The 25,632-nt window shown below is 44.0% G+C and overlaps 3 protein-coding genes across 7 annotated transcripts; 1 reads left to right on the forward strand and 2 right to left on the reverse strand.

Moving 5' to 3' along the window:
* Positions 1-32: 32 nt before the first annotated feature.
* Positions 33-1,518, forward strand: LOC136534303 (myosin-binding protein 1-like). The gene has a single exon (XM_066526762.1). The coding sequence runs from the start codon at positions 181-183 to the stop codon at positions 1,090-1,092; it is 912 nt and encodes a 303-aa protein (XP_066382859.1). The 5' UTR covers positions 33-180; the 3' UTR covers positions 1,093-1,518.
* A 629-nt stretch (positions 1,519-2,147) lies between these two features.
* Positions 2,148-23,001, reverse strand: LOC136534298 (TNF receptor-associated factor homolog 1a-like). 2 transcript variants are annotated; one of them, XM_066526756.1, is made up of 14 exons: positions 22,774-23,000; positions 21,809-22,027; positions 19,547-19,658; positions 16,730-16,818; positions 16,561-16,629; positions 16,358-16,487; positions 9,610-9,768; positions 9,137-9,500; positions 8,346-8,455; positions 7,889-8,030; positions 5,434-5,637; positions 5,222-5,349; positions 4,942-5,128; positions 2,149-4,109 (listed from the first exon to the last, which is right to left on the reverse strand). In XM_066526756.1, the coding sequence occupies exons 2-14, from the start codon at positions 21,984-21,986 to the stop codon at positions 2,346-2,348; spliced, it is 3,636 nt and encodes a 1,211-aa protein (XP_066382853.1). In that variant the 5' UTR covers positions 21,987-22,027; positions 22,774-23,000; the 3' UTR covers positions 2,149-2,345. The 2 variants fall into 2 exon arrangements, with proteins under 2 accessions (XP_066382852.1, XP_066382853.1); XM_066526755.1 differs by having other exon boundaries at positions 2,148-4,109; positions 5,222-5,637; positions 22,774-23,001.
* Positions 13,308-16,351, reverse strand: LOC136534300 (uncharacterized). Of its 4 annotated transcripts, XM_066526759.1 has the most exons (3): positions 14,928-16,348; positions 14,539-14,893; positions 14,171-14,305 (listed from the first exon to the last, which is right to left on the reverse strand). In XM_066526759.1, the coding sequence occupies exons 1-3, from the start codon at positions 15,708-15,710 to the stop codon at positions 14,271-14,273; spliced, it is 1,173 nt and encodes a 390-aa protein (XP_066382856.1). In that variant the 5' UTR covers positions 15,711-16,348; the 3' UTR covers positions 14,171-14,270. The 4 variants fall into 4 exon arrangements, 3 of the variants coding, with proteins under 3 accessions (XP_066382855.1, XP_066382854.1, XP_066382856.1); XM_066526758.1 differs by lacking the exon at positions 14,171-14,305 and adding an exon at positions 13,308-13,330 and having other exon boundaries at positions 14,539-16,351; XM_066526757.1 differs by having other exon boundaries at positions 14,164-14,297; positions 14,539-16,351.
* Positions 23,002-25,632: the final 2,631 nt, after the last annotated feature.

Genomic DNA, 25,632 nt, shown 5'->3' on the forward strand with positions numbered 1-25,632 from the left:
TAATAAAATTGGCCCTTTCATAAGCTATTTTGCTCAGATTATGTGGACGAACCTCATATATCAGCAACTACCGTAAGATCAAGTGGTGAAGTACCTCAAGATCATAGTGCCACCGAGGAATACCCAAAAACAAGTGACAGCATTGTTGAAAGGAGACCATCTCTAAGCACTCAGATTAGCATGAATGAAGCCTATAGACTTGCCATTGGCAACAAGGGTAGCTTGCCATCCCCTACCTTGACGGATGTAATCCTTGGAAAGGACTCTACTTCTAGCATAAACGAAGAACTGAGGCTACTGCTATCTCAGCTCTCAGCTTCCAGGGGGCTTGAGGCACCATGGGTCGATCCAGGCCCTAGCCCACGTGCATATGGACGTGGTGATGAGTTGGTGGTACAGAACATTACCAATAGAATTTCACTTGAGAGGAATGCTTCCGGTTTGGAGTCTCTAGATGGAAGCATTGTCAGTGAGATGGAAGGTGAGAGCACCATTGACCGGTTGAGACGACAGATTGATCTTGACCGGAAATCAATACACCTACTCTGCAGGGAACTGGAAGAAGAGAGGAACGCCTCAGCCATTGCTGCAAGTCAAGCTCTGGCTATGATCACCAAGTTGCAGGATGAGAAGGCTGCAATGCAGATGGAAGCTTCGCATTACCAAAGGATGATGGAAGAGCAAGCTGAATATGACAGTGAAGCGCTGGTGAAAACTAACGAATTACTCGCTGAAAGAGAACAACAAATAGAGGAACTGGAAATTGAGCTCGAAAACTATAGGAGACAGTATGGAGGTGGAGCAATAGAGGAAGGAGGCAATCAAGCGGCTTTTAAACAAGAAAATAGGGATACAGCTATGCTTGACGTTAGTGATCTTGAAGATCCTTTGATTAACACGCAGCAGGGCATAAATTCCTTGGTGAGTTTGGAAGAGGAGAGGGCATATATAGCAAGTGGTTTGAGAAAATTGGAGCAAAAGCTCCAATTCTACTCCAACAACAGTGTTTCTGTTGATTTACCCAGTCCAGATGTTAAGGATGACCTCTCCGACAAAGTATATGTCATAGAAGACTTCTCGTTACACCGCTAGAAAAGCTCAATAGAGAGCAAGGAAGCTGGCTCATCGACAACTAGTGGGGAGGTTGATCTAGTTGCAGTGCAGGAAGAAATTGCAAAGTTGAACAGAAGACTGAAGACACTAGAAGGAGATCGCAGTTTTCTTGAACATAGCATCAACTCCCTCAGGAATGGCGACGAAGGTTTGATGTTTATACAGGAAATTGCTTGCAATCTGAGAGAACTGCGAGCAATTGCCATTGACAAGAAGTAGAATTCCAAAATGTGTATAATAGTCATTTTCTCAAAACTTATTTGTGCAATAGATACCGAATCAACATATGAATTGTGCATCATGTGTGTATCATCTTAATGAAAAGAAATTCTTCTTGTAAGTAGGCACCAGATACTGTTGTAATTATCTTGAAGGAAATTCACGGAAACGAATCTTCGATGCATAGAAGGCATATAATTTTTCAATCATAATTGTGTGTGTCACAAACAAAACCGAATAGGCTGAGACCGTTCCGGTTGTGGACATGACCTGGTAATCCGGTAGGTGCATCCTTTGTTCCAAGATGTTTGTTTTAACTTCTCTAACTTCAACTTGGTTTATATAAAAAAAATTCAAATGTACTCACTCCATTCCAAATTATAGACGTTTTAAGTTTTCTAGATATATTATTGCTATGCACTTAGATACAGTGTGTCTAGAAACATAGTAAAAGAAATGTATCTAGAAAAGTCAAAACGTCTTATAATTTAAAACGAAAGAAGTATTAATTAAGTTATTTATAAACTTCATTAAACTTAAATAAGTTTGACTTATGACAAAACTATAATAATAACGGTATACGCTTTAAAACGTCTCTAGCCTCCAATTTTGCAGCAAAGGCGGACTGAAAATGTCTCTCGTCCTGTAGTTATCAGACGCAGATGCCGTAAAAATAATCACATCAAGCTTCTTTCCCAAGGAGCCAATCATGTCATTATGTCAAAACACTTTTTCAAGACACATTAATCGAAAGCAAGCACTATAAAATTCCGCGAACAATAGGCGACAAGGCTGCGATATATACGCTTGGCTTGTTAGCTGCAGTTATATGCTCTTCGAACCACATAAATTAACATACAATCACAAGATAGGTTGAATGCAGGTACAATTTTACATGGTGTATTCCTTCTTTCCTATATTGAACTTAAAACAATTCAAATTAAAGGACATGGCGAACTTTAGACTCGGCACCATGGTTTGTTACAAGTATTATTATGGGTCGTATACAGGCATCACCATTGCCCATTGGCACGGCGATACATATAATCTGAATATTCCCCATTCACCCTCCCACTAGCTAAATTAGTATACTCTCCCATCTGCTGTGGAACTACATTAGGATTATTTGCAAGGTTCACAGCTGGATTTGGATGGCTATATGGCCAACGCTGCGGTGCAGTTGAGTCCAACCTTCCGTTGGGGTAAGCATCCAACCTATGCGGAGCATTGTGTGTGTCATCATAGGCCCTCCTGTAACCCTCGTCATAGTAAGGGTCAGTCAAGTCAAACCGGACAGAACTACTTACGGAAGCTATTTCTGAGTCTGCCATATTGCCTCCTGAAGAAAATGGCAAACCAAATGTATGATACTCATGGAGGGGAGAGACTGCCATATGCGCACTGCTTTGGTCTTCATCAAGCAAGTCATTTATAATATCAATGTGAGGGAATTCTTCGGCCACTGACCCATACTGCTGGCGTGAAACAAAGCTTGCAGCAGGTATCTCCCTCTGGAGCTCCCTACTCTGTAGTTCACCCAATCTGCACTGTTCTGTCCCACTGCTGCTTAATTGCTGATAAGAAATATCTTTCGACTGGTGCACATGCACATCACAATTGGTCATTTGCTGGTTAGGAACATCATCCTTCCACATATGTCTGTTAACATCACTGTTACCTTTCCATGAGTGCCGGTTATCAAGGGCTTCTGCCCTGCTAGGCCCAAACATGAAGCCTTGCTTACCTGGTAATTGGTCATTCCTTTCGAAAGGAGGAGCCATGACCGATGTTGCCATCGCATATGCTGACCATGGCTGTGAAACTGCAGTATTTGGGCAAACAGAAGTTGATTGCTCAAGACTTGCTGGAGTTGTATCAAGATGGCCCTTACCAAGGATTGCATTTCGATATGTCTGTGTTACATAAATTGGGGCCGGAGGTGAAGGCTTATTGTTTGGCCGTTCAGACACAGTCGGTGAACGTGAAAGCAACGGAGAAACTTGAGCTGACGGTGTAGGTGGCATAGTTGATCTTGGTACCTGTAGCAGAGGTGCATTTGTAGGCCTTGACATTGGCGTAGGAGTTCCAGGTACAGAAACAACTGAAGCCCTCTCAGAAACCGTATCTTCTCGAGTCTTGGAGATAGATGTGGACAGAATCTGTCGCGATACTGAGTTATGTGAGGCAACTTCATCAGCCTGGGGTGCAGGTGATTTGGGGGCAGCTTGTATGTTAGCAACTTTATCAAGCTGTGATGTAGAAGATTTTGTGGGAGCTGCAGCTTTAGCGACTGTATCAATCTGAGGCAATGGTGATTTGGGTGGAGCTGGAGTAGCTTTAACAACTGTATCAGCCTGTGGCACAGGTGATTTTGGGGGAGTTGGGTTAGCCTTATTATCAACTAGTGGTGATCTTGAGGGCGTTAGAGGAGCTTTATTGATTTGCTGGCTTGAACTTGATACATGTTCTTCACACAAAACTTGCTCAAGTTTACTTGGAGTGGGTCTGACAAGCACAGATTTGGTGTTCATGGTGGATGTTGTCGTTGCTGGAACAGCTCCATTGCTGTCGTCATTTATGGCTACAGGTACAGCCTTTGGAAGTGGTGCATTAATATTTGCATCATTAACAATTACCGAGGATTGCTCTGGCCCCTTCAGAACCTGGGGGGTCTTTTCTGAGTTAGATGAGGATACTAAGGATGAACCCACTGTGGCCTCAGCAGCTGCCTTCTTTTCCAAGTGAGCCTTGAGCAGTTCCCTGCCCTCAATTTCTTTCTGAAACAAACATAAATGCAAACAAACTAATCAACTTTTTTACTGGCAGCTAAATAAAGCAGCAGGATAGCTGATAGATAGAAGTGCTACAGAATATGTATAATCTTAGTATAAGATTAAATAAGCTTCGAACTCAGGAAATGAATCACCAAATTCTTTTATAGGACATCTACCAAGTAATATGCTACAAATATAGTCACCAAATATACGTTTTCAGAAGAAACAAAACATTTAGAATGCAATCTTCATGTATCCAGCTACAGCGTATTCACAGAGCTGGAGGTGGTCTGTGCTTTCTGTACATATACAACAGAAAAGGGAGAATTGTTGCTCTGCCAATTAGATCATGATAATCAAGTGATATGTGCTATCTCGCCAAAACATATCCACAGTATTAGAGCAACAGCTCTGGTGTTTGTCCCTGCAATTGAACTATGCAGCAATCGAAATTGCAAAGTATTTATAGCATCATAGATCTGCATCTTACATTTTGTTAATTTCCCACAAAAAATCCTTGAGTTTTCTACAAGTACTATAATTCAGTCAAATACAATGAAAATCTTAGCCAGAAACCATGAAGTAATGTTTTTCGCGAAAAAAAAGTATCTCAAAAAGATGATCTAAAATTCCAAATTGAAAATCGGCAGCTATATCTTGAGTATATCAACAATGCAAACCAGACTCAGGGGTATAAAATTGTGATAAAACTAAAATAAACTTAAAGAGTGTGCTCGAGTAAGGCAGATCTGTCCTAAATTAAAGTGAACATTCAATAATAATTAAAGCATAATTATAAATAGTGCCCAATACTTTTTGAGAACAGCTGCTTCACCTCATGTAGTCGTTGCCCAAGCTCACGAAGCCGATCTTTTAAGGTGAGTAGAGCAGTCTCCTGGTCACGCCTTGGAGCTGGACCACAGGCAGACATGTTGCGGTCTGAGCAGCTAGATGAGGGAAGGTCATCTTCATACTGGGAAATGATTATACTGCTGATGCCCCTGTTGCGCCGACTTCTTCCTCTGTTGCGCCAAATTGCGATTCAGTTATGATAAATTATTAAATCCAAGCTGCCAAGAGAAATATCGCGAAGTTTGGATGAAATGCTAACTGACCTATTAGGCGTTATAAGACTTGTACTGTCTAGCAAATTATTTATTTTGCCTCGTATGCTGTTCACAGCAGCAGACACAGATGTTACCAGTGTCTCGATGTCCACAGTAGAATCGTCATCTTTAGATGTCTGTGAATTGTTCATCTCAATACCAACATCATTCATTGCATTCACAGGTTGTATAATCTTGTCACACGTGTCAGTTTGGCATACCTCTGTTGATCCACTTAGTTTGTCTGATAAATCTGAAGCACCTTCTCCAAAGTTATCAGCTTTCACAGCAGATTGCCCTACCTGCTTAGAGTCCTCCCTGTCATGATTTGTGCTTCCATCCTGACGCCTTTCTAGAAAATTTGAATCAGATTTCTCTTCTCTTTCCTTGTCCTTAACCTTACGATTGTTCTTCTTTTGTTTGGCCTGAAATTGTTAGTGTAAGCAAACAAATTTATAAAATGTCACTTAATGCAAAAGAAATGACGAACTGGGCATTAATAAGAAAGATGCCAGTAAAGTAGAGGATCAAAAAATCACTAGTTCAACATGTATTATGGTACCACCAAAAAATGAGTTCTTGACATGCAAAGCTTCCTGGTAACTTGATAGAAGCATCTCATGATAACTTTGAGGACCTTGAGAGCTCAGAATTTAGAGCTAATGTATTTTACGGATACAAATAAAAACTTAATCCAAATTACATGGTACTTGATGTGTTATGGGGCCATGGGCTTAGGGCCATGGGCTACACGGCAAGGTAAAAGCAGCATACAGAAGCAGTGCACCAACCAAAAGCAGCTCGCGTCCAGGAACTAGCAAGCTGGATTAGCATGCACGCATGATTTACATGATAGTTGGCTTCAATGCATGGTTAGCTAATTATAGTTTACTAGATCCACACCCATCTGTTAGCCTTTTTTTATGAAACTTTTTTTTTACGAAACCCCATCTGTTAGCCTTATCAGTCTGTTAGTACACATGTTACAGATAGATCTATATATACAAAGCATGTCATTTCCTTTAGAATACAACAACAACAAAGCCTTTAAGTCCCAAACAAGTTGGGGTAGGCTCCTGCCACAGGGATGAATCAGCTGCTGACAAGAGATCTCGCCATTATTCCGTACCCCTGGCGGTTCAGGGCTTCCAAATTCCCCTGGAGAGCGAATTTGCCTCCACCCTCAGTCCTCGGACCCTGACCTGAACCCAGTCCATACCATCATGGTTTTTATTCACCTTTACAACTCATTCGCCAGAAGAACAGTTGTCTTCTGTGGTTTCATTAATTTAACTATATATAAAGCAAAAGTATGAACTTTGCTTAAAGAACCAAAAATAAATAAAATCTAGGAGTCACTAATCAGAGGGGCCTGTGTACGTATTGGCTAAGCAGAGCAGTTTAAACTTGACCAAATATCCCTGAGTTGACACTGGAATTTATATGTGCTTAAAACATGATGATTCTAGTCAAAGGAAATGTGTAAAATGCAGCAGCAGTCACTTTCAGCCCCCATTTTTTTTTCTTTTCTTGGCCACCCACTGAGAAAATTGATTGCTTTCAATCAATTAACACCAGGAAGTCATCACAGTAAATTGTCAGTAACAAAGTCGATGGCGAACCAATCTAGGCTTGAAACTCTAGACAACGACTAGGAAACTTGCCATGCATCAAGCCATCAAAACAAGACAAGACACATCGGTCATTAAGAATTCTAGCAGGAAAATAATAGTTCCATAATGCACAGATTCAAGTAGCTGGATGTTCTTCCAGTTAGGGAGCGTTCGGTTGGATGATATCCCTGGATGGGATATGGCCATCCATAGATAGGTGCTGTTTGGTTCATGGGCAAGTTGGATATGGATATTCCTGACAGGAGAATATTATCCCAGATGCTAGATAACCTTGCCACCAAAAATTTGCCGAGCGAGCACATCCATGTTTTCTAATCTGTCTTTAGTAAATAAATTAAGGATTATTAGTATATTATATTATTACTTAGTAATTATGATGAAGGGCGGGCCTGGTGCAAGCGGTAGAGTCTTACCGCCTGTGACCGGAAGGTCCCGGGTTTGAGTCGCGGTCTCCTCGCATTGCACAGGCGAGGGTAAGGCTTGCCACTGACACCCTTCCCCAGACCCAGCACAGAGCGGGAGCTCTCTGCATTGGGTACGCCCTTTTACTTGGTAATTATGATGACAAGATTAACTTTGATAAGTGTTAATATGGTGATTAGTGTATGTTTTCGGTGCCAATTAAGGTAGTAGTAGTGCTTATTAACATATTCTATGTTTAATTAGATATTATCATGACAAAATTAGTGTTAGTGTATATTTAATAGTGTATAATTAGTTGTCATTATTTTAAAATAATAGATACAATTAGTTAGCTATTCTCATCCCATCCACTTTCATCCATCCAACCAAACAGAAAAATGGCTCGCCCCATCCATCCAACCAAACAACAAGCATTGATAAACCCACCCCCAGATCCATGGATGGCCATATCCCATCTAACTTCGTCCTCAAACCAAATGCACCCAACAAACTTGTTCAAGCAAACTACAGCAGGTCAGCAGCAATGATTTCATCAAGTCACCCTGATGCCAACCACATTATATTGAATCAGGAATTAAAAAAGAAGACTGGGTGCACAGAACCACATCAAGAACGCAACCTGTTTTTTCTTTGAACGCTTATCCTTTTCAGTGGCACTGCCACGCTTCCCCTTCATCTCATTTTCAAGGAGCTCCTCTTCACGAATAAGCTCCTCTTGCCTCTTCAAAGCAACAGCTTCTTGATAGGCAACCTCAATCCCACTAACATGAAAGCAAAATGTAACAAAGCAATGCATGAAATAGTAGTCAGGGCATGTCAAGATACTGGAACAGAATGAATCGAATTTTGTGTATAAAAACATTGGTAAATAAAGAACGTAAAGAACACACTTTGATGCAGAAAAGCAAAAGTTCATTAAACAATTTCTAGATAATCGGCGGCATGAACCTTCTAGTTGACGATGTCTAAACATGAGATGATACCAGAAGAAACAAAATGGTTGAAAACGTTCATAGTCTGACCAATAAACCAACCATGTGGAGCTAAGAAGATAGTAAAAACAAAAAAAAAAATACCTAAATATATGAGATAGAACAAATATTTCAAGTATCTTCTGACCAATCTCAGTTAGGCACCTTTCTTCACGCTCGATAGAAACTTTGTTAATTTCTCCAGTACCACCATCCTGGAAGGATGAGAATGAGAAGGAAAAAAAACTAAGCAGCAAAACAATAATTATATTCTGCAAAATAATGCTAGCAATTTCAAGACACAAAGACCATAAGCAGAACAGTTGACAATTCGATTTATACTGCCACTTATATTACTGGAAAATGGTTTCATTTTTGCCTTCCACCATCAGAGGTAGAACTTCCAGGACTGAATGTGAAATGTAGATTACATGATTTTGGAGTTCTAGAAAGTGAAGAATTCAAGGGGAATAAGCAAGCTTGTAACAAATCTGTTTGTGAAGCAAATATTGCATTTATTCGAGTACAACCACCTGGAGAGTGACTAATTTAAGTGAGTAATTAGCTTTGAGAAATCAAAATTAATAATACAAGAAATTATACTATGATGCTTTCAATTGACACCAGTCTCTTTAGGTTATGAACTTATTAGACATCACAACTACCTAGTGTGGCCACACTTGTGACGGGTGTTCTAGCTAGCAAGTAAAATAGATTAAATGCTGGATGAGAAACAGGTGGATAAATTTTGAGCAAAACAAAGTTAATTCATATCAATGTGATGAAACTAAACAGATGCTAATGTTGTGGAATCATGATAGAATTCACTTGGGGGAAGAAAATCCAATCTCAATGATAAAACTAAGGGATCGGATTAATCATATAACAATACCTACCTTGGCACGGGTTTGGGAACATTTGTCATCTTTTGGTGACAGAGATTGACAAGACAAGGGCTCTAAAGCTGCCCTCTCAAGCAAAGCTATGAAGTCACCAGCCAAAACAAACATGTCCATATCAACATGGACCATAGGTGCTGATAGCTCCTCCAAGTCCATTGAAGTTACCATTCCTTTCTTGCCATTGCTACAGCCCTCAAGTGCCTTCAAACCTGTATACAGAGCATCCATAACTAATGTTGAGGTCACGTCTTTCTCGACAAAAAAATGCTTCACCACTATTTTCAATATGATGTCGCTCTTCTCTCTGGACATGCGATGTTTTGTTGTTGGGTCAATCGCAAGCCAGAAAGCACGGAAACTGCAACAGAAAGAAGGGTCAGCATACATTATAGATTATATACAAAAAAATAAAATGGCAAGTATTAAACCATTCTGCGTTCACAATATTCAAAGGCCCATTATCTGACCTGGACCACCTCATGTCGTCATCAATAAGCCTGACAAGTTTCCTTCTGCGTTCGTGAACAAAATGTCGGTAAATTTGCTCTATGTTTGTCATGTAGACACGGAGCAGTTCTCGACGATAAGGGCGATCAAGGCAACGAAATGGTCTGTCTGCTTTCTCTCTCCAGTATCCAAAAACAAAAGAGATAACAGTTACAATTTGTTTTTGTGATCAATTGATGAGAACTCAACATCTCTCTTTTTAAGATCTTTGAGAAGTAAAATATCATATCAAGAAGGTTTTTTTAACTCAGTATCAAGAAGCAAAATTCTCAAACCTAGCTGAGAACATAATATTGGTTTATACAATAGTAAACAAGAGAGGGCCTCAAACATAAGGAAATCTCAAATCTGGATCAGTGTTTTCAGATCGGACGACTAATCGCGATTAGTCGTCCTTATCGTAACTACGTGCTCGATAAGGGCCCTCGATTAGTTTAGACCAATTAGAAACCTTATCGTCCGATAAGTTACGACTAATCACGATTAGTCGTCCGATCAGACTAGCCGGGCGACTAGTTGGGTAGGGAGAATTCGGCCCAGCTAAAGAATTCGGCCCACCTTTAGCTGACCCATTAGGGTAGAACAAGAGGAGTGAGTGAGTGACCTAGTGAAGGAGCTGCAGCTGCCGCACATTTCCAGCTCCCGCTCGGCTCTCTCTCGCAGCCGCCGGCACCTCCGCCCGCGTCTCCTCCGCCTGCGGCCTGCCTCTCTGGATCTCCCTCGCCGGCGTCCGCAGCTCCGTCCGCGCCTCTCGCCGGCGCAGTGTGCACTGTGCTAAACTGTTGTTAGTTCTTATTTGTTAAATTTGTGTACTTGGTTAAGTTGTTTTGCCATGCTCTACTGTCTACTACTCTTTACATTTTCTTTAGTCTTTACAGTTTTGTTTTTCTGCTATTTTGCCTATTTAACTGATTATCTTTTTTCTTTGTAATTTCAGATTCAGCCACAAGGCAGCAGTCAGCACTCACCATCAGGCATCAGCAAGCAGCAGTTACAGGTAAGTCGCCAAATCACCATGATAATGATTCATTGCAAACATGATTACATGCCAAACTGTGCTTGGTTGCTTGCCTCTAACATTTACCTATTTATTATGGCCATGTTTACATATATTTACATCATATATATAGTATATACATGGTCGATCAGGCCATCTAGGCACAAGGACGACTAAATGTCCGACTAGCCGATTAGACCGATAAGGACCGACTAATCGACCCTTATCGACGACTAATCGATTAGTCGTCTGATCGGTGGTCATACGACTAGCCTCGATAATACGATCTGAAAACATTGATCCGGATGAAATGCAACAGAATAAAGCTTGGCGTACCCAGTGCAGAGAGCAGAGGTCTGTGCGGGGTCTGAGGAAGGGTGTCAGTGGCAAGCCTTACCCTCGCTTGTGCAATGCGAGGAGACCGCGACTCGAACCCGGGACCTTCCTGTAGAAAGATAGAATTGGGAGGCAATTGGCCACACCTCAATAGGAGGGGGCGCCTTCTGTTATATAGGGCCGGCTGGCCTTGCTTTACAAGGCAAGGGTAATTCCCTTGATTTACATCTACTAAATATAGTAACTAATCCCTGATTTACATCTGCTAATTATAGCAACTAATCCTTGATTTACATCTACTAATTATGGCTACAAATGCCTCAGCATATGGTAAGGGGCTGCGGCATATTCTATTGCATAACACCCGCCCGCAGTTGCAGCGGGAGGCTCCCGGACGCAAAGACTGGATCGAAATTCTCGAAAGAGTGCTGTCGGAAGCCCTTTAGTCATGATGTCGGCGAACTGGTGAGAGGAGGGCACATGGAGAACCCGAATCTCACCGAGGGCCACCTTTTCGCGGACGAAGTGAATGTCGATCTCAATGTGCTTCGTTCGCTTGTGGTGGACGGGGTTGGCTGTCATGTAGACGGCGCTGACGTTGTCGCAGAAGACAACGGTGGCGGAGGGCAGCCGGATGTGGAGCTCCTGGAGTAACTGTCGAAGCCAGCAGCACTCAGCCACAACGTGAGCCACGGCCCGATACTCTGCCTCGGCGCTGGAGCGGGACACCGTGGTCTGGCGCTTGGAGGACCAAGAAACCAGATTGTCACCGAGATAGACGCAGAAGCCGGAGGTGGATCGTCGAGAGTCTGGACAGCCTGCCCAGTCAGCGTCAGAGTAGGCAGTCAGCTTGTCGACAGACCCGGTGCCAATGTGAAGACCCGAGGAGAGAGTCCCCTGTACGAAGCGTAGGATGCGCTTGATGAGCGCACGGTGAGGCTCGCGCGGGGCGTGCATGAAGAGGCACACCTGTTGAACAGCATATGCCAGATCAGGACGAGTCAGGGTTAGGTACTGGAGAGCCCCCGCCAAGCTCCTGTACTCAGATGCGTCCTTCTCTGACAGTAGATCCCCGTCGGCCGCGGATAGCTTGGCGTGAGTGTCAACAGGTGTCGTGGTCGGATGACACTCAGCCATGCCCGCGCGCTGAAGAAGCTCGACAGCGTACTGTCGCTGGGAGAGGAAGAGGCCATCTGAGGAGCGTGTGGCAGTGATGCCGAGGAAGTGGTGGAGGACGCCAAGATCCGTCATGGCGAACTCGGAGCTCAGCCGAGCCATAATGCGCTGAAGAAGAGCCGAGGACGAGGCGGTGAGAACGATGTCGTCGACGTACAGTAGTAGGTAGGAGAGGCTCGTCCCCTCTCGTAGAATGAAAAGGGACGTGTCGGAGGCGGAGGTGACGAAGCCGAGCTGCCGGATGAAGGTGGCGAAGCGCTGGTACCAGGCCCGCGGAGCCTGCTTCAGTCCATACAAGGACTTCTGCAGACGGCAGACGTAGTCTGGGGCGCCAGGGTCGACAAATCCTGGCGGCTGCTGGCAGTAGACGGTCTCCTCGAGGTGGCCGTGAAGAAAAGCGTTCTTCACGTCCAGCTGATGAATCGGCCAGGCGCGGGACGCGGCGATGCTAAGTACAGACCGAATGGTGGCTGGTTTGACAACCGGGCTGAAGGTCTCGTCGTAGTCGACGCCCTCACGCTGGGAGAAGCCTCGGACAACCCAGCGAGCCTTGTGGCGGGCGAGGGACCCATCGGCATGGAACTTGTGCCGGAAGATCCACTTCCCCGTCACGACGTTGGCGCCGGGGGGCCACGGAACGAGCTGCCAGGTGTTGTTGTCGACGAGGGCCTGGTACTCATCCATCATCGCGGCACGCCAGTTGGCGTCGGCCAGCGCGCTGCGGTAGTTCGTCGGAATCGGCGATGGGGAGGATGACGTTGTGGCCGCCAGCCCTTCATAGTTGACGCGAGGGATGGCACCCGTCATGGTGCGGGTGACACGCGGCGGCGGTGGCGGTGGCGGAGCAGGAGATGCCGCCGGTGCTGGTAAGGGCGCCGTAGGTGGTGCCGGGGCGTCAGGAGCCGCAGGGGCTGCGGCCGGCTCGGACGTAGTCGTCGTACGGGAGCGGCGGACGTAGACCCGTGGGAAGGGAACCACGCTGGGTCCAGGCGGGGGCACGTGACCACGCCCGCCCGGTGGCGAAGAAGGCGATGCCGCAACGTCTGAGGGCGGCTGCTCCACAGGCGTCGAGGAGAGAGTCCCACCTGCAACAACAGTAGGGCAAGGCACCGAAACCATATCGTCGTCGAGGAGGAAATCGAGGGAAGCGGGGGAGGAGGTGTCTAAGGTGGCTGCAAAGGGAAAAGTGGTTTCGTCAAATATGACATGGCGAGAGATGATGATGCGACGGGTCGATAGGTCGAGGCAGCGGTAACCTTTGTGCGAGGGGGGATATCCGAGGAAGACGCATGCTGTGGAGCGAGGGGCGAGCTTATGTTTGGAGGTTGCTTGCATGTTGGGGTAACAGAGGCACCCAAAAACACGCAGATAACTATAGGTTGGTGGCTGGTTATGCGTCGAGTGTAGGGAATTTCATGCTGAATGGAGGAGGATGGGCGCCTATTATGGAGGTAGCAGGCTGTTAGGAGCCCCTCAGCCCAATATGTGGGCGGCAGGGAGGCATGAAGGAGCATAGTACGAATGGAATTGTTGAGTGTGCGGATGATGCGTTCGGCTTTGCCATTTTGGGGTGATGTGTAGGGGCAGGAGAGGCGGAGGTGAGTGCCTTGAGCAGCGAGGAATTTGGTGGTGGCGGTGTTGATGAATTCAGTGCCGTTATCGGCCTGAACACATTTTAGGGGAAGACTGAATTGTGTTTTGGCAAGCGCAGCAAGCTCGACTACGTGTTGGTGGACCTCAGATTTTTTTCGGAGCGGAAAAACCCAACAGTAGTGACTATAATCATCCAAACATACCAAGTAATATGAAAAACCAGACAGACTGTTGATGGGGGAAGTCCATACATCACAGTGAACAAGTTCAAAGGGTGCATGAGTTATGGAATGCGAGGAACTGAAGGGTAGACGCGTATGCTTGCCTAACTGACATGAGTGACATAGGGAGCGGTCCACTTTATTACAGGAAACAGCATGAATTTTATTAAGACGTTCTAATGCAGCAGGGGCTGGATGGCCGAGACGTTGATGCCACAGTGTCGACGAAGCAGCCAAGAGAGCATGAGATGGGGCGACAGGTGTGCCGGCAGGCATGGTGTATAGGTCCCCGTCGCTGTTACAGCGGAGAATCATGCGTCCCGTCCTGAGATCCTTAACAGAAAAACCATGTGCGTCAAATTCAAAGGAACAACTATTGTCGCGAGTGAACTGACGGACGGATAACAGGTTGCGGACTATGGATGGTGCGACAAGAATATTGTTAAGAGCGAAATTTGTTGTAGGTGTAGGAAGGACAGAATGACCTCTAGATGTAACAGGAATGCTAGTGCCATTACCTACTGTTATTGAGGAGATGGAGGGGGGGAGGCGTTGGGTAAGCATACCATCCGAGGACGTCATGTGCGTGGAGGCGCCGGAGTCAACGACCCAGGGCGAGTTGCCCTGCAGTTGCATGTTCTGCAGAGCAGCAATGAGGCCGGCTGCATCCCAGGTGCTGGTGGAGGTGTTGGAGCCGCCGGAGGACGCCTGGAGCGGAGCGAAGGCGGTGTGGGCCTGCGGGGAAGGCCCGAGGATGCTCTGGTTGCGCCCAGCCTGGGCACCAGGACCTCCAGGGGCGCCAAGACCTCCTTGGCGACGCTGTCCAGGAGGGGTGACGCGCTCTCCAGGGGCCACACGGTCGCCGGTCCAGGGATTGAAGCCCCAGGGAACGCGTTTGTTGGTGCTGGTGCTGCCGGAGGTGTTGGGAGAAGCCGCCGTAGGAGTTTGGGAAGGGCTGCTGGCCGCCCTTCTTGGTGTTAGGCCGCCTGCCGCCCTGCTGCTGCTGCTGGTTACCGCCCTGCTGCTGCCGCTGGTTACCACCAGGAGAGGAGGCAGCAGCCAGGAGGGCGGTGGTGGCGCGCACTTTCTCCTCGTTGTGCAGACGCAGTTCTTTGAGAAGGAGCTGGTGCCGGGCGTCGGCGAAGGTGAGGGGCTGCTTTCCGGCGATGGTGTCGGCGACGGTGGAGTAGACCTCGTTGAGCCCGCGCAGCAGATTGAGGACGAGGTTGGGCTCAGATACGGGCTGCCCGACGTCGCGCAGTTCGTCGGCCTTCTCCTTCATGCGAACGCAGTAGGCATCAATGGACAGGTCCCCCTGAGTCATCGAGTGGAATTCGTGATTCAGGAAGATGGCGCGAGGAGCTTTGTTCGCCTGGAACACAGCGTTGATGGCCGTCCAAAGGGCGCTCGCCGTCTGCGTGTTGTCGGTCATGGCGAGGTTGAGGACGGCGTCGGAGACGGTGCTGTACATCCATCCGCGGACGCAGAAGTCAGCCTGCGTCCAGGCCTCGTCGGTGGGGCGCGAGGTGGAGGCGGTGGCGAGATGGTGCAACAGCCCGAATTTCCCACACGTGGCCTGGAACGCCGTCGACCACTTGGTGAAGTTGGAGGGCTTCAACTCAAGGGTCATGGGGACGTGGAGCTTGATGTTGATGGTGGCGAAGGGGCAGATGGCGGGGGCAGAGTCGGCCCCTAGGACGCCGCTGGTGGTAGAGGAGATGGCTGCGGTGGTGTCCATGGCAGGGGGGGGGGGGGCGCAGGAGGTCTGGGCAGAAGGTGGAGAGGGGCCGGGAGATCAGATCGAGACCCGGACTGCTGATACCATGTAGAAAGATAGAATTGGGAGGCAATTGGCCACACCTCAATAGGAGGGGGCGCCTTCTGTTATATAGGGCCGGCTGGCCTTGCTTTACAAGGCAAGGGTAATTCCCTTGATTTACATCTACTAAATATAGTAACTAATCCCTGATTTACATCTGCTAATTATAGCAACTAATCCTTGATTTACATCTACTAATTATGGCTACAAATGCCTCAGCATATGGTAAGGGGCTGCGGCATATTCTATTGCCTAACACTTCCGGTCACAGGCGGTAAGACTCTACCGCTTGCACCAGGCCCGCCCTTCCAACAAAATAAAGCTTATTGCGACTAAAAAAGGTTTGAAAGAAAGTTACTACTAAATGAGCAATTACGCCTTGTAGTAATAAAGTTAGAATTTTTAATAGGACAAGATGACACAAGAAATCCATGTTTGAATTATCAAGAGCAGCACAAATTACCCCAACAAGATCATATCAACTCCAAGTGCATCATATGAACATCACTGGTATTTTAAAAGCATGGTAATCAGATTTCTTTAAGAATCGTTATGAAACTAACTACCTGATAACTTGAACTTGAGCTATGATTTCAAGAACATCGTCAACAAGAAAACCATCTTGAATCTTTGATAGCTCCATAAACTTTTTCCACCCCCAATCATGTTCCTTCTTCCAGAATTTGTGCAAGGTGTCTGCAAAGTTACTTCGTCAACTTCTGAAGCTGGCTGTTTTTCTCAGAAGGAAGAAAACATCAGTTCAGCTCACCTGAATATTTAACTTTCTTTGGATCAAGGTTGCCTACAGCTATAGTAAACTGTGCAAAATGGCTCCATCCTTAAAGCATCAAGACCATGATTAGAATCAAGACCATGATTAGAAGGCAAAAGATATGTGGAGGACAAAGGAAAGGATAGGCAACATAGTAGTATCAAACCTGGGAGAAGTTTTTCATGATTAGCAACGCAAAGAAACAATGACAAGTGATTGGAGACATCGCATCCTTGAGGGTAAACTAGAATATACCTGCAAAATGAGCAAGAGAAAAACTTATAGAGCATCCAAGCAGTGCGCATTACAAACTGAGCTGCTCAACAATTTATAATCCCAAATACAGAAAAAGCACAACTACTGGAAAACGATAGCAATTGTTAAGGTATAATAGTCAAGGGTTTTTTCCTCTTGTGTCTCCCATGTACTCTATATATAGTCCCTATTGGGCCTCAATAGTATGATCCAGTTCAGTCTCCCTTTATTCGCAGCAACTCCAGTCTGCGTGATTCCTCTGCACGCCATTCGACGGGGGAGCGCATGTCGTCCGCGCATGCCTCCACCCACCACAGACGCCCGGCTCGTCGTCACCCTTCGCGGACAGCTACGCCCGCTTCCGCCCGACATTGCTATGCGAGGCCTGCTTGTCGAGGTTCCCCATCGAATTGATGCGGCCCCGCGGGGGGCATCTGTCTTCGTCCATCCGTCTCCGCCCACTCTGACTGGAATTGCTGCAGCTTTTCACCCGCCCCTGGTTGGTCAAGCGATCTGCTCTGCTCCGCTTGTGCTCTACTGCTCTACTTTGTTCTGCTCTGCATTGTGCTGCTGCTCTGATCTCAAGGATTTCTCTGTTCCGGTTTGCTATCATCCATGCTGCTGCTAGTGTGTTGAGGCCCTCTCCTAAATTCCGCTGCATCGCTGCATCAGTTGCATCCGTGTCCATCCAAATCCAATTTTACACATCACAGTTCGTCTAAGCCGTGCGTGTCCACATATTTTGTCAGATCAGCCAACTTTTTTTTCTTTTCTTTGCGTAGCTGAGTCCCATTGATTTAGCTAATCATCATCATCATTGATGCGACTATGCCCTCTTGGTCTCTTTCGTAACCATTTTGCTACACTTCATGATCAAAGTCCGTTTATTTGTCATCGTCGTCATCATTCTATGCTACTGCTTGCCGTTTTGCAGCAGTGATCTCTCTATTCTTCCTTTGGCTTGATTTGACACATCTCTTTTTTCTTGTCGAGTTTAAAAGTCTCCAAAGTAAGGTTCATATATGAAGAGTTGAAGTACTGTGTTGTGAAGACTCAAAGTATTTGCTGAAGCACGTGTTGTGAAGGCAGTACCCTCTTGTGGAGGAGATCATTTTCTACATCGACAGTGTTCAAGAGTTGCACGCTTCGACGACATCTTCTATTTTGGATTTTGGTGTAATTCGTCTCTTTTTTTTCAAGTGTAATGCATTGTGTCAACTCTCCAAATGCAACGACATTGCATTCACGTTGCATTTGAGAGGAGGGTATTAAGGTATAATAGTCAAGGGTTTTTCCCTCTTGTGTCTCCCATGTACTCTATATATAGTCCCTATTGGGCCTCAATAGTACGATCCAGTTCAGTCTCCCTTTATTCGTAACAGCGATAACAGCATGGCATGCAGAAATAAGATGATTTGCACTTTACATAGACTAACTGGTTCAAGGATCATAGAAATATGGTGGAACTAGAGTGCAGAAGAAAAGGTCTAGGGACTAAACGGTGACCTAATAGCATGCTCTGCGCCCTAATTTAAGTTTTAAAGCAGTAGACAAAATCATTGGAAGGATACCAAGAATGCAATAAAACCAAGTAGAGAAAATCCACGATATTCCAGCAAAGGTCAACATATCACATATCAGCAAGACAAATATAGAAAAAAATCATAAATATAAGAATTTATGTTATTCTGAAAAGGTTGAAGAAGCAACCAAAACTCCATGGAAGCAGATAAAGGCCAAAAATTAGTGACAATACATAACTAATAGCAAAAGCATCCCTTCTTAACAGTGACTGAAACTTAGGCTTCTGAGTTTGTAGCAGCACTTTCTCAGAACAAAAGCGGTACAGAATAGTGGTATACACATAACTCATGCTGTGATACATTTCAACTTAATGGTTTTAACACCTCTATAGTTCCATCACCAAAAATTCATAAATAATAAAATAATAAAATAATAAAATGGCCAGATCCTAGTAAGGCCCTGGTTACATCACCAGAATGAAAGCTAATTTATGGTTAGTATGGAACTTCCATGTCGTCCTCAAAGGTTGTGGCCTTGTGGGAAGAGCATATGGTGTTAGCTTGCTTTGTAGCAAATCATAAAGGAATGCAATCTATGGCATTTTAAGACACTGATTTACCCAATTGCGCAGAATAGTTGTTAGGCCCATAGAATATCAAATATAAAAATCAGTGTGATAACTGATCTATGGAAACATGGAGTGAATATTACGGCTCCAAAAACTGAATGACAAGGAATGTTTCAAGTAACAGGACAGCTATTGGTAATGATGTTGTAGATCATCAAACAGGTACTCAACCATTTTTGAAATTTCTATAAGACAAGGTAATCAAAATAACAATTATATAGAGCCAATTCTTTCCAGTTTGCAGAGATTCATGATTCCTATCACAATTTAATGTTTAACACTAACAGTGAGGGCACTAGAGTTTTAAAACCATTATGAAAACATGTGATAGTCACACAAAACAGTGAAGAAACATGAGCCAGAGAGCACTGTACTGCAATAATAGCAATGATTGATACATGATAGGCCACATGTAATGAAGTACAACTAAGAAAAGCATGGTAATATAGACTAATAGCATATAAAAACAAAGCTAAAACACAGACATTTCAAAGTGCATTCATCACCAAACCAATAAGAAAAGTAGAAATGGGGAATGCAGAATGCCGCAGCAGCATTGGGAATATTTAATCTTACCACTTGTAGCCACCAGCTTCAAATGGTTCACTTTTCATTTCTCTCTTCTTCTCCTTTGAAAAGTTTTCAATTTTCCAAGTATATCTCCCAAATAAATCTGAAGGTCTAGGCCCTGAGATCATACAGATATGCGCAAAATGAAATGACACTGCAACATCCACTCTACTAGTAAATTAAAACAATTCTAAATGCCACAAAAGGGGAAAAGAAACACATGTGAGGAAGTGATAACAGCAAGCAGTGTGTCAAGATCTGAACTAAGAACAAGCACCTATGTTTGTCCTTTAATCAACCAGGCACAAATACTGATGCAAAAATGCTGAAGCTAACCACAGACATTGTTGGAAACAAAATCACTTTGATTCTCTCTTCAATAACACAAGTAGCTAGTAACACAAGTTTGTACTATACTGATCTTAAAGCTTCACACTACAAGCTTACACACCTTGCTTGATCTTCACAACCAAGCTATACTATCACACATACACACAAGCTTACTACACACCATACGCTAGCTTGATCTTCACGACCAAGCTCTATCTTCTCTATATCTCAAACTTTCTACTACACAGGGGGGTTCCTGCCCCTTTTATAGTTTCAGGGTTGGTTACTACAGCACTGCTACAGGAACCGACCTAATAGTACACAGCTGACATTACCCTACTTGCTAGCTAAGCAAACAGCTGTTACAGCTAGAAGTAAAAGCCAATTTGCTCTATTTTTCACCCCCAGCAGTTTGCTTGTTGCGTCCTGCAGTGGTAACCTTCAAGTCGACTAAATCAACTAACAACTAGCTAGTACTAGAAACTTCAGAGCTGCTGTTTTCATGTAGCTCTCTCATCCAGGAACCATCTAGGCCTACACAAGCATGTCTAGCACTAATATGCCTTATGACAAGATTAATCCTAACAGACATGATTATATGTAAGGGATCACGTTATAAATAACAACATACTACATCAATAGGTAATTAGATTATATATGGGCATTGGAAAAGAGTTCTCAGGAAGTTAAATGTAATAACTTCGTGATTTCTTCATCACATGGATGGGAAAAAACTGCATGTAGCAATTACCCAAATGGTATACAGGTTACCGCATAAAGTATTTGAGCTAGTACCCATGGGATTACAATTTGAGACAACTGTACATGAGCACAAGCACAATGCACAATTCTAATAACACTTGTAAACCAAACCAAATCCCATAGCATACTGAGCAGCCCCATCAAGGTTTTGGCCGGTACTAATCAATTACACAATATTCAGTAACTTGCAAACCTCTCAAATATAAAGGTAACAATAAAGTAATCTAAAATATATACTTTGCAGCATCATTTCTAGGGCATTCAGTATCAGTTTTAACCAAGAGAACGGCCATCTTTAGAAGCTCCAGCGATATGCAAGACTAAGGTTAAACTAACACTAAGTGCTGAGTAGCTAATTTACCATCTGACTTATCAGCTCTTATAGAACTGAATAGTGTGCACTATTTCAAGATGTAACATGAGAAAACCCCTAATTAAAGTGGAGTGAACAGAGTTAAGCATTTAGGATTTGCCAGCAGCTTTCCTGTTCTGCCATCTGAAGTTCTGGTATCAAACATTTCAAAATTTAAGTTTGTGTTTGATAAAGGGTTACGAGCGAATTGGATGCTTAACCACACAAAAGTTGTGGATTCAAAAGAGTTAACTGAATTAAGGTTGAAGTGTTATATCATAATCCAAGATTAAGCTGACCCACAAAAAGGGAAAACAATACTTTATACAAACTATACTTCCTGCAAGATGCAGAAAATAGGCCAAGTTAGCCTAGCTAAGTTAGGATAGGTAACCTAGTTATTTAGTCCCGAGACACCCCTTAAGATTGGGACAGTACAAAAACCCAAAGTGCAATACTCAACGGGAAGACTGTATTGTACTGGTAAACTCTTGACATTAGAAGTGGAGCATAGGAACAAATTTTGCAAACAAAAGAAGTAAACCATGATGTTATTTTATGCTTTCTTCAAACATCAAGAAACTTATAAACCTTTCAGTTCAGAGGTTTGAATCTATGCCCACACTGTACCATAATTTCCAGGCATATTCTGACAGCTCTGCATCTATGGATCATAAGCAACCAGTATAGACTCCAGTCCTCAGAGAAGGGTATCTGTTTTCTTTGTTGTGATGATGATATTCTACTTTTTATGGATTTAATATGTTAGACTGTAATGCCAGCAACAGGTAACATCAGAAAACTCAAAGGCAGGTATCACGCACCAGGATCATCGTCTTCACTATCGGTGTCCCAAAAGGGAGGGGATGTTGAAGGGATCCCATTATCAACATGCTTGCAGGAGCGCCACTGAGAAAGGGAATCAGCAGAGACACTGTGATCCTTGTCCCCCAACCCACTGGTGCTTGCAGCAGAATCATCCATTATGCTAGCATCAGCCATCAGCAAATCCTCGGTGTTCCAACAATTGCCTAAAGTTACAGCTGCATATAGAAACAAGGACAAACTCACACTAAATATAGTATAATTACAGTTTGAAATCAACAAATTCAAATGTATGATGACCTCTCAAAATTCACACTGAATAAGCTCCATAATTGCAAATTAAGCAACAGCATCCCATAAACGTGGCATAGGATTTACGACAAGGCTAATAAAAGGACCTTCCGTTTCATATGCAAGCCCACTGAGTTTTACAGGAATAAACTGGGTAGAGAATCATCATCAAGCTAAAGTTACTCCAGCCAGGGGTGGACTTGGTGTGGGGCATAAAGGTTCCACGGGAAACCCTTTTTTGGAAACCAAGCTACACTGGCACTTACTTCGGCAACGAGAAGTCATGCGGTGTCAAGGGGGGCAACTGATGTTGAATTTAACCAAATCCACGGATCGATAATGATGGATTGGATTAGTCGGCCACCACTCAGCAACACATCAATTCACAGCAAACCTAATGGAGATTGGGGGAGGATACGAAGATTCGATTGAAGATGGAACCAACTCATCCGAGCAAGCTTAGGATTACTTCCAAATCCGCGTCGGCATGGATCTCCACACCACTAGCACGATAAGGGAGCAGCGCTACGGAGGCGGCGGCGGACTGAGCTGCGGCAGGCGTAGGATCCCTCAGAGGGATGAGAGGGACCGGCGGCCTAGAGCCGCTCGGCTGCGCCGAGCTGTGTTGGTAGCCTAGGTCTACACCTGTGAAGCCTAGAGAGTAGAGCTATACCTGCGTCCACGGCGGCTAACTGCGTCCACGGCGAGACGGAGCTGAGGCGGCGGTTCTCCCGCAGGGCGAGGGGAGGAGAAAGGGAGCAGACAGGGGAGAGAGAAAGGAGAGTACAGTATTTGGATTAGGAGCTTAGGGTGGTGTGATGTGTTTCTTCCTCCCGCGGTCAGCTTGCTGCCGCCGAGATGCGCGCACCCGTGCGGCGGACCGCGACGGATGGCCGGATGGGGACTACCGCAGCAGAAGGCAGCAGCGAAAGTACACACGCAAACAGCCGGGGCCGTCAAGGCATCTCTGCAGTTCTGGTGTCTGCAGCACATTTTTTATCCATGCCGACATGAAGTCCATGGGAGTAAATTTTATTACAAAATGAAATTACCATAACAACTACTACCACTATCCCAAAAAAATATATAATTATAGATTTATAATAACAAGCCAAACTTACTTGATCTTAAGTTTGACCAAATTTATATAAAACAACATTAATATTTATATTTCTAAGTAGGTTTACTATAAAAATATATTTTATAATTAATCTAATGATACTTATTTGACTTCATAAATATGAATACTTTATATAAATTAAATTAAATTTGAATTTATTTGACTTCTCATAAATTGAGGAATTGCATTCCTTCTAAAATAGAGAGTATTGATTTAAAAATTCATAGAATAAAGTGCCACGATAGGAGAAAGCTACTAATTTAATAATTTTATATGGGTTGTGATACATAGTATCGCAAAACTATGTGTATGCTCGAATTTGTATGGGATGTGAATGTGTGATGCATTAGTTTTCCATATATTTATATGAGATATAGAGTTTTTGTGATAAATATTTTTTATCAAATCCACATTATCATGATATTTTTAGTGTGTTAGATCCACAATTGTGTTCTATATATGACACTTCCTATGCTTCAACTATAGTTCACTTTAATTTTTTCTCCAAATTATTTTTTAACTTTGATCAAATGATTAAAAATATACTAACATCTACATCATCAAATTAGTTTCATTAAAATTTATAAGAAATACATAAATCTTATTGTATTTGTTGTAAAAACTTGGATCAGAAATGTAGGAATTTAGCTTATGGTAAAACTGAAATAAAACACTCCAAACCTAACTTTTTAGATTAAACTATGGAGATACGCAGTGAGTATAGTTTAGCCAGTTAGATTTTTGTGGGAACCGGTCCCCACTTATTTGAAGGTCGACTTCATATGAGTGTTTATATTTTTCTAGATTTATTTTAAGATCTAATATTGTTATTCTGTAGTGCTCAAGATTTAGTTTTTTTTAAGATATTCATAGATGTAGTGTGTTTATGTACTCTCTGTCCCAAAAACATATACAATTTTAGAACAATGTCATATTTTAGTGTGTTATGTTATATAAAAATATTGATATTTATAGTACCAAATAGATGTCATTAAATTTGTATAAAATATATTTCTATAACATACTTATTTATGTATATTATTTTTTACCTATACATTTGATTAAATTTCAGACAGTAATCGAGAATGCACCTAAATTATATTTATTTGGACGGAGTTAGTATATTTATATTTATAGGGATGAATGTATGTATGTATATATTAGGATCATGTCCGTGCGCTGCAACAGATAAAAAAAGATTATCATGAGATAATATATAATGCCATCAACATCTAATTGCCTAAGGATCAATTATTGTTGTTCTAGGCCATAACCTTAGAACCTTTGGTCGTCACTCAAATCAACAATGAACCTGACGAACAACAAACTAGCGAAAGGTCACTACAAGTGACCCAACCTGATATCAACGGTTTGAATCAAGGTTTTTTCTCCCTGTAGGGGCACTATTTATACACTTCTATAGCACTTTACATGGACAAAATTACCCCTGCAACTGCCCCGATCTGGGGAATATTCCTATTCGCCGAGGGTAATTCGGTCTTCTCCGTCTTCACCTCCCTCGGGTTCCAACCACCCTCGCCATAGGCTGGTGGTCCCGTCGGCCCGCTGTAGCCGCTCGGGCCACGTACCGCCCCTTCCTTAGCGATGAACAGGTGGAGAGTTCTTGCAATGCCAAAGAATATTGCCCTGTGAAAATGCTCAATTGACCCTGTGTGTTTGCCCGATGGCCAAGCTTTCGCCCGATTAGGCGAAAGCTCCTTCTTAGCTACCCGCTCTCGCATCGTGTGAAAGCACGTGCGACGACCGAACGCTCCCTTTCGCTCTCAATAGGACGCGAAAGGCGCCGACCGCTATACGAATCCCCCTTTCCCTAGCAAGGGGTGCGAAAGCAGATGGGCGTAGCCCAATAGTAGCCCCTCACCGCTGCCATAGGACTTTGGCGATGGTGGCGGTGGCACATCTTCCCTTCTCGGGCCTTTGCACCGTCCCCTTGAGGTGCGAAAAGGAGCACAGTCCCGCTTTGGTGTGCACCGTCTTTTCGCAACTCTATGTTGTAGTTCTGATCTCCAGTAACGTTTATGTATATTTTATTATTGTCATCATTCATCATTTTTTTAGGCGAATCGTCGCGTCGCCCACGGTCGTTGGCCTTGTTTCGAAAATTGCGCCTTTTGGGGATTCGCACCTGCGACGGTTCGGAGCGCCTGAGGGGCACCTATAAGTACCCCCCGTCATATTGAAGAGTCGTGTTGCCCTTTGCCTCCTCCTCCTTAAAGCCCAGATTCTTCTGCCCTTTCACCTCGACAAGCGCTTGCCTTCCATTTGAGTTGCTTCGTCCTATGCTTTCACTCCAGGTTTGTTCTTTTTAACTCTTGATTTATGCTTTCGCCATTTATGTTTGGCGTGCGCGCGTCTTTTCCTTCTTTCTGTTTTTCCCTTTGTTAATTTCGC

This window comes from Miscanthus floridulus, unplaced genomic scaffold (assembly GCF_019320115.1).
Source record: "Miscanthus floridulus cultivar M001 unplaced genomic scaffold, ASM1932011v1 os_1771_2, whole genome shotgun sequence".
Classification (NCBI taxonomy): domain Eukaryota; kingdom Viridiplantae; phylum Streptophyta; class Magnoliopsida; order Poales; family Poaceae; genus Miscanthus; species Miscanthus floridulus.

What these genes read in the sequence shown, in the direction of transcription:
- LOC136534303 (XM_066526762.1), top strand. Translation starts at nt 181, where the DNA reads ATGAATGAAGCCTATAGACTTGCCATTGGCAACAAGGGTAGCTTGCCA.
- LOC136534300 (XM_066526759.1), bottom strand. Translation starts at nt 15,710, where the DNA reads ATGGACACCACCGCAGCCATCTCCTCTACCACCAGCGGCGTCCTAGGG. An exon ending in CCAAGAAGGGCGGCCAGCAG is followed by an intron (nt 14,894 to 14,927) that starts CCCTTCCCAAAC and finishes GCTTCTCCCAAC; the next exon opens with ACCTCCGGCAGCACCAGCAC. An exon ending in GCACATGACGTCCTCGGATG is followed by an intron (nt 14,306 to 14,538) that starts GTATGCTTACCC and finishes TTTTCTGTTAAG; the next exon opens with GATCTCAGGACGGGACGCAT.
- LOC136534298 (XM_066526755.1), bottom strand. Translation starts at nt 21,986, where the DNA reads ATGGCTGATGCTAGCATAATGGATGATTCTGCTGCAAGCACCAGTGGG. An exon ending in AAAGAAAGTTAAATATTCAG is followed by an intron (nt 16,488 to 16,560) that starts GTGAGCTGAACT and finishes GTAACTTTGCAG; the next exon opens with ACACCTTGCACAAATTCTGG. An exon ending in AGTCTTATAACGCCTAATAG is followed by an intron (nt 5,129 to 5,221) that starts GTCAGTTAGCAT and finishes TTGGCGCAACAG; the next exon opens with AGGAAGAAGTCGGCGCAACA.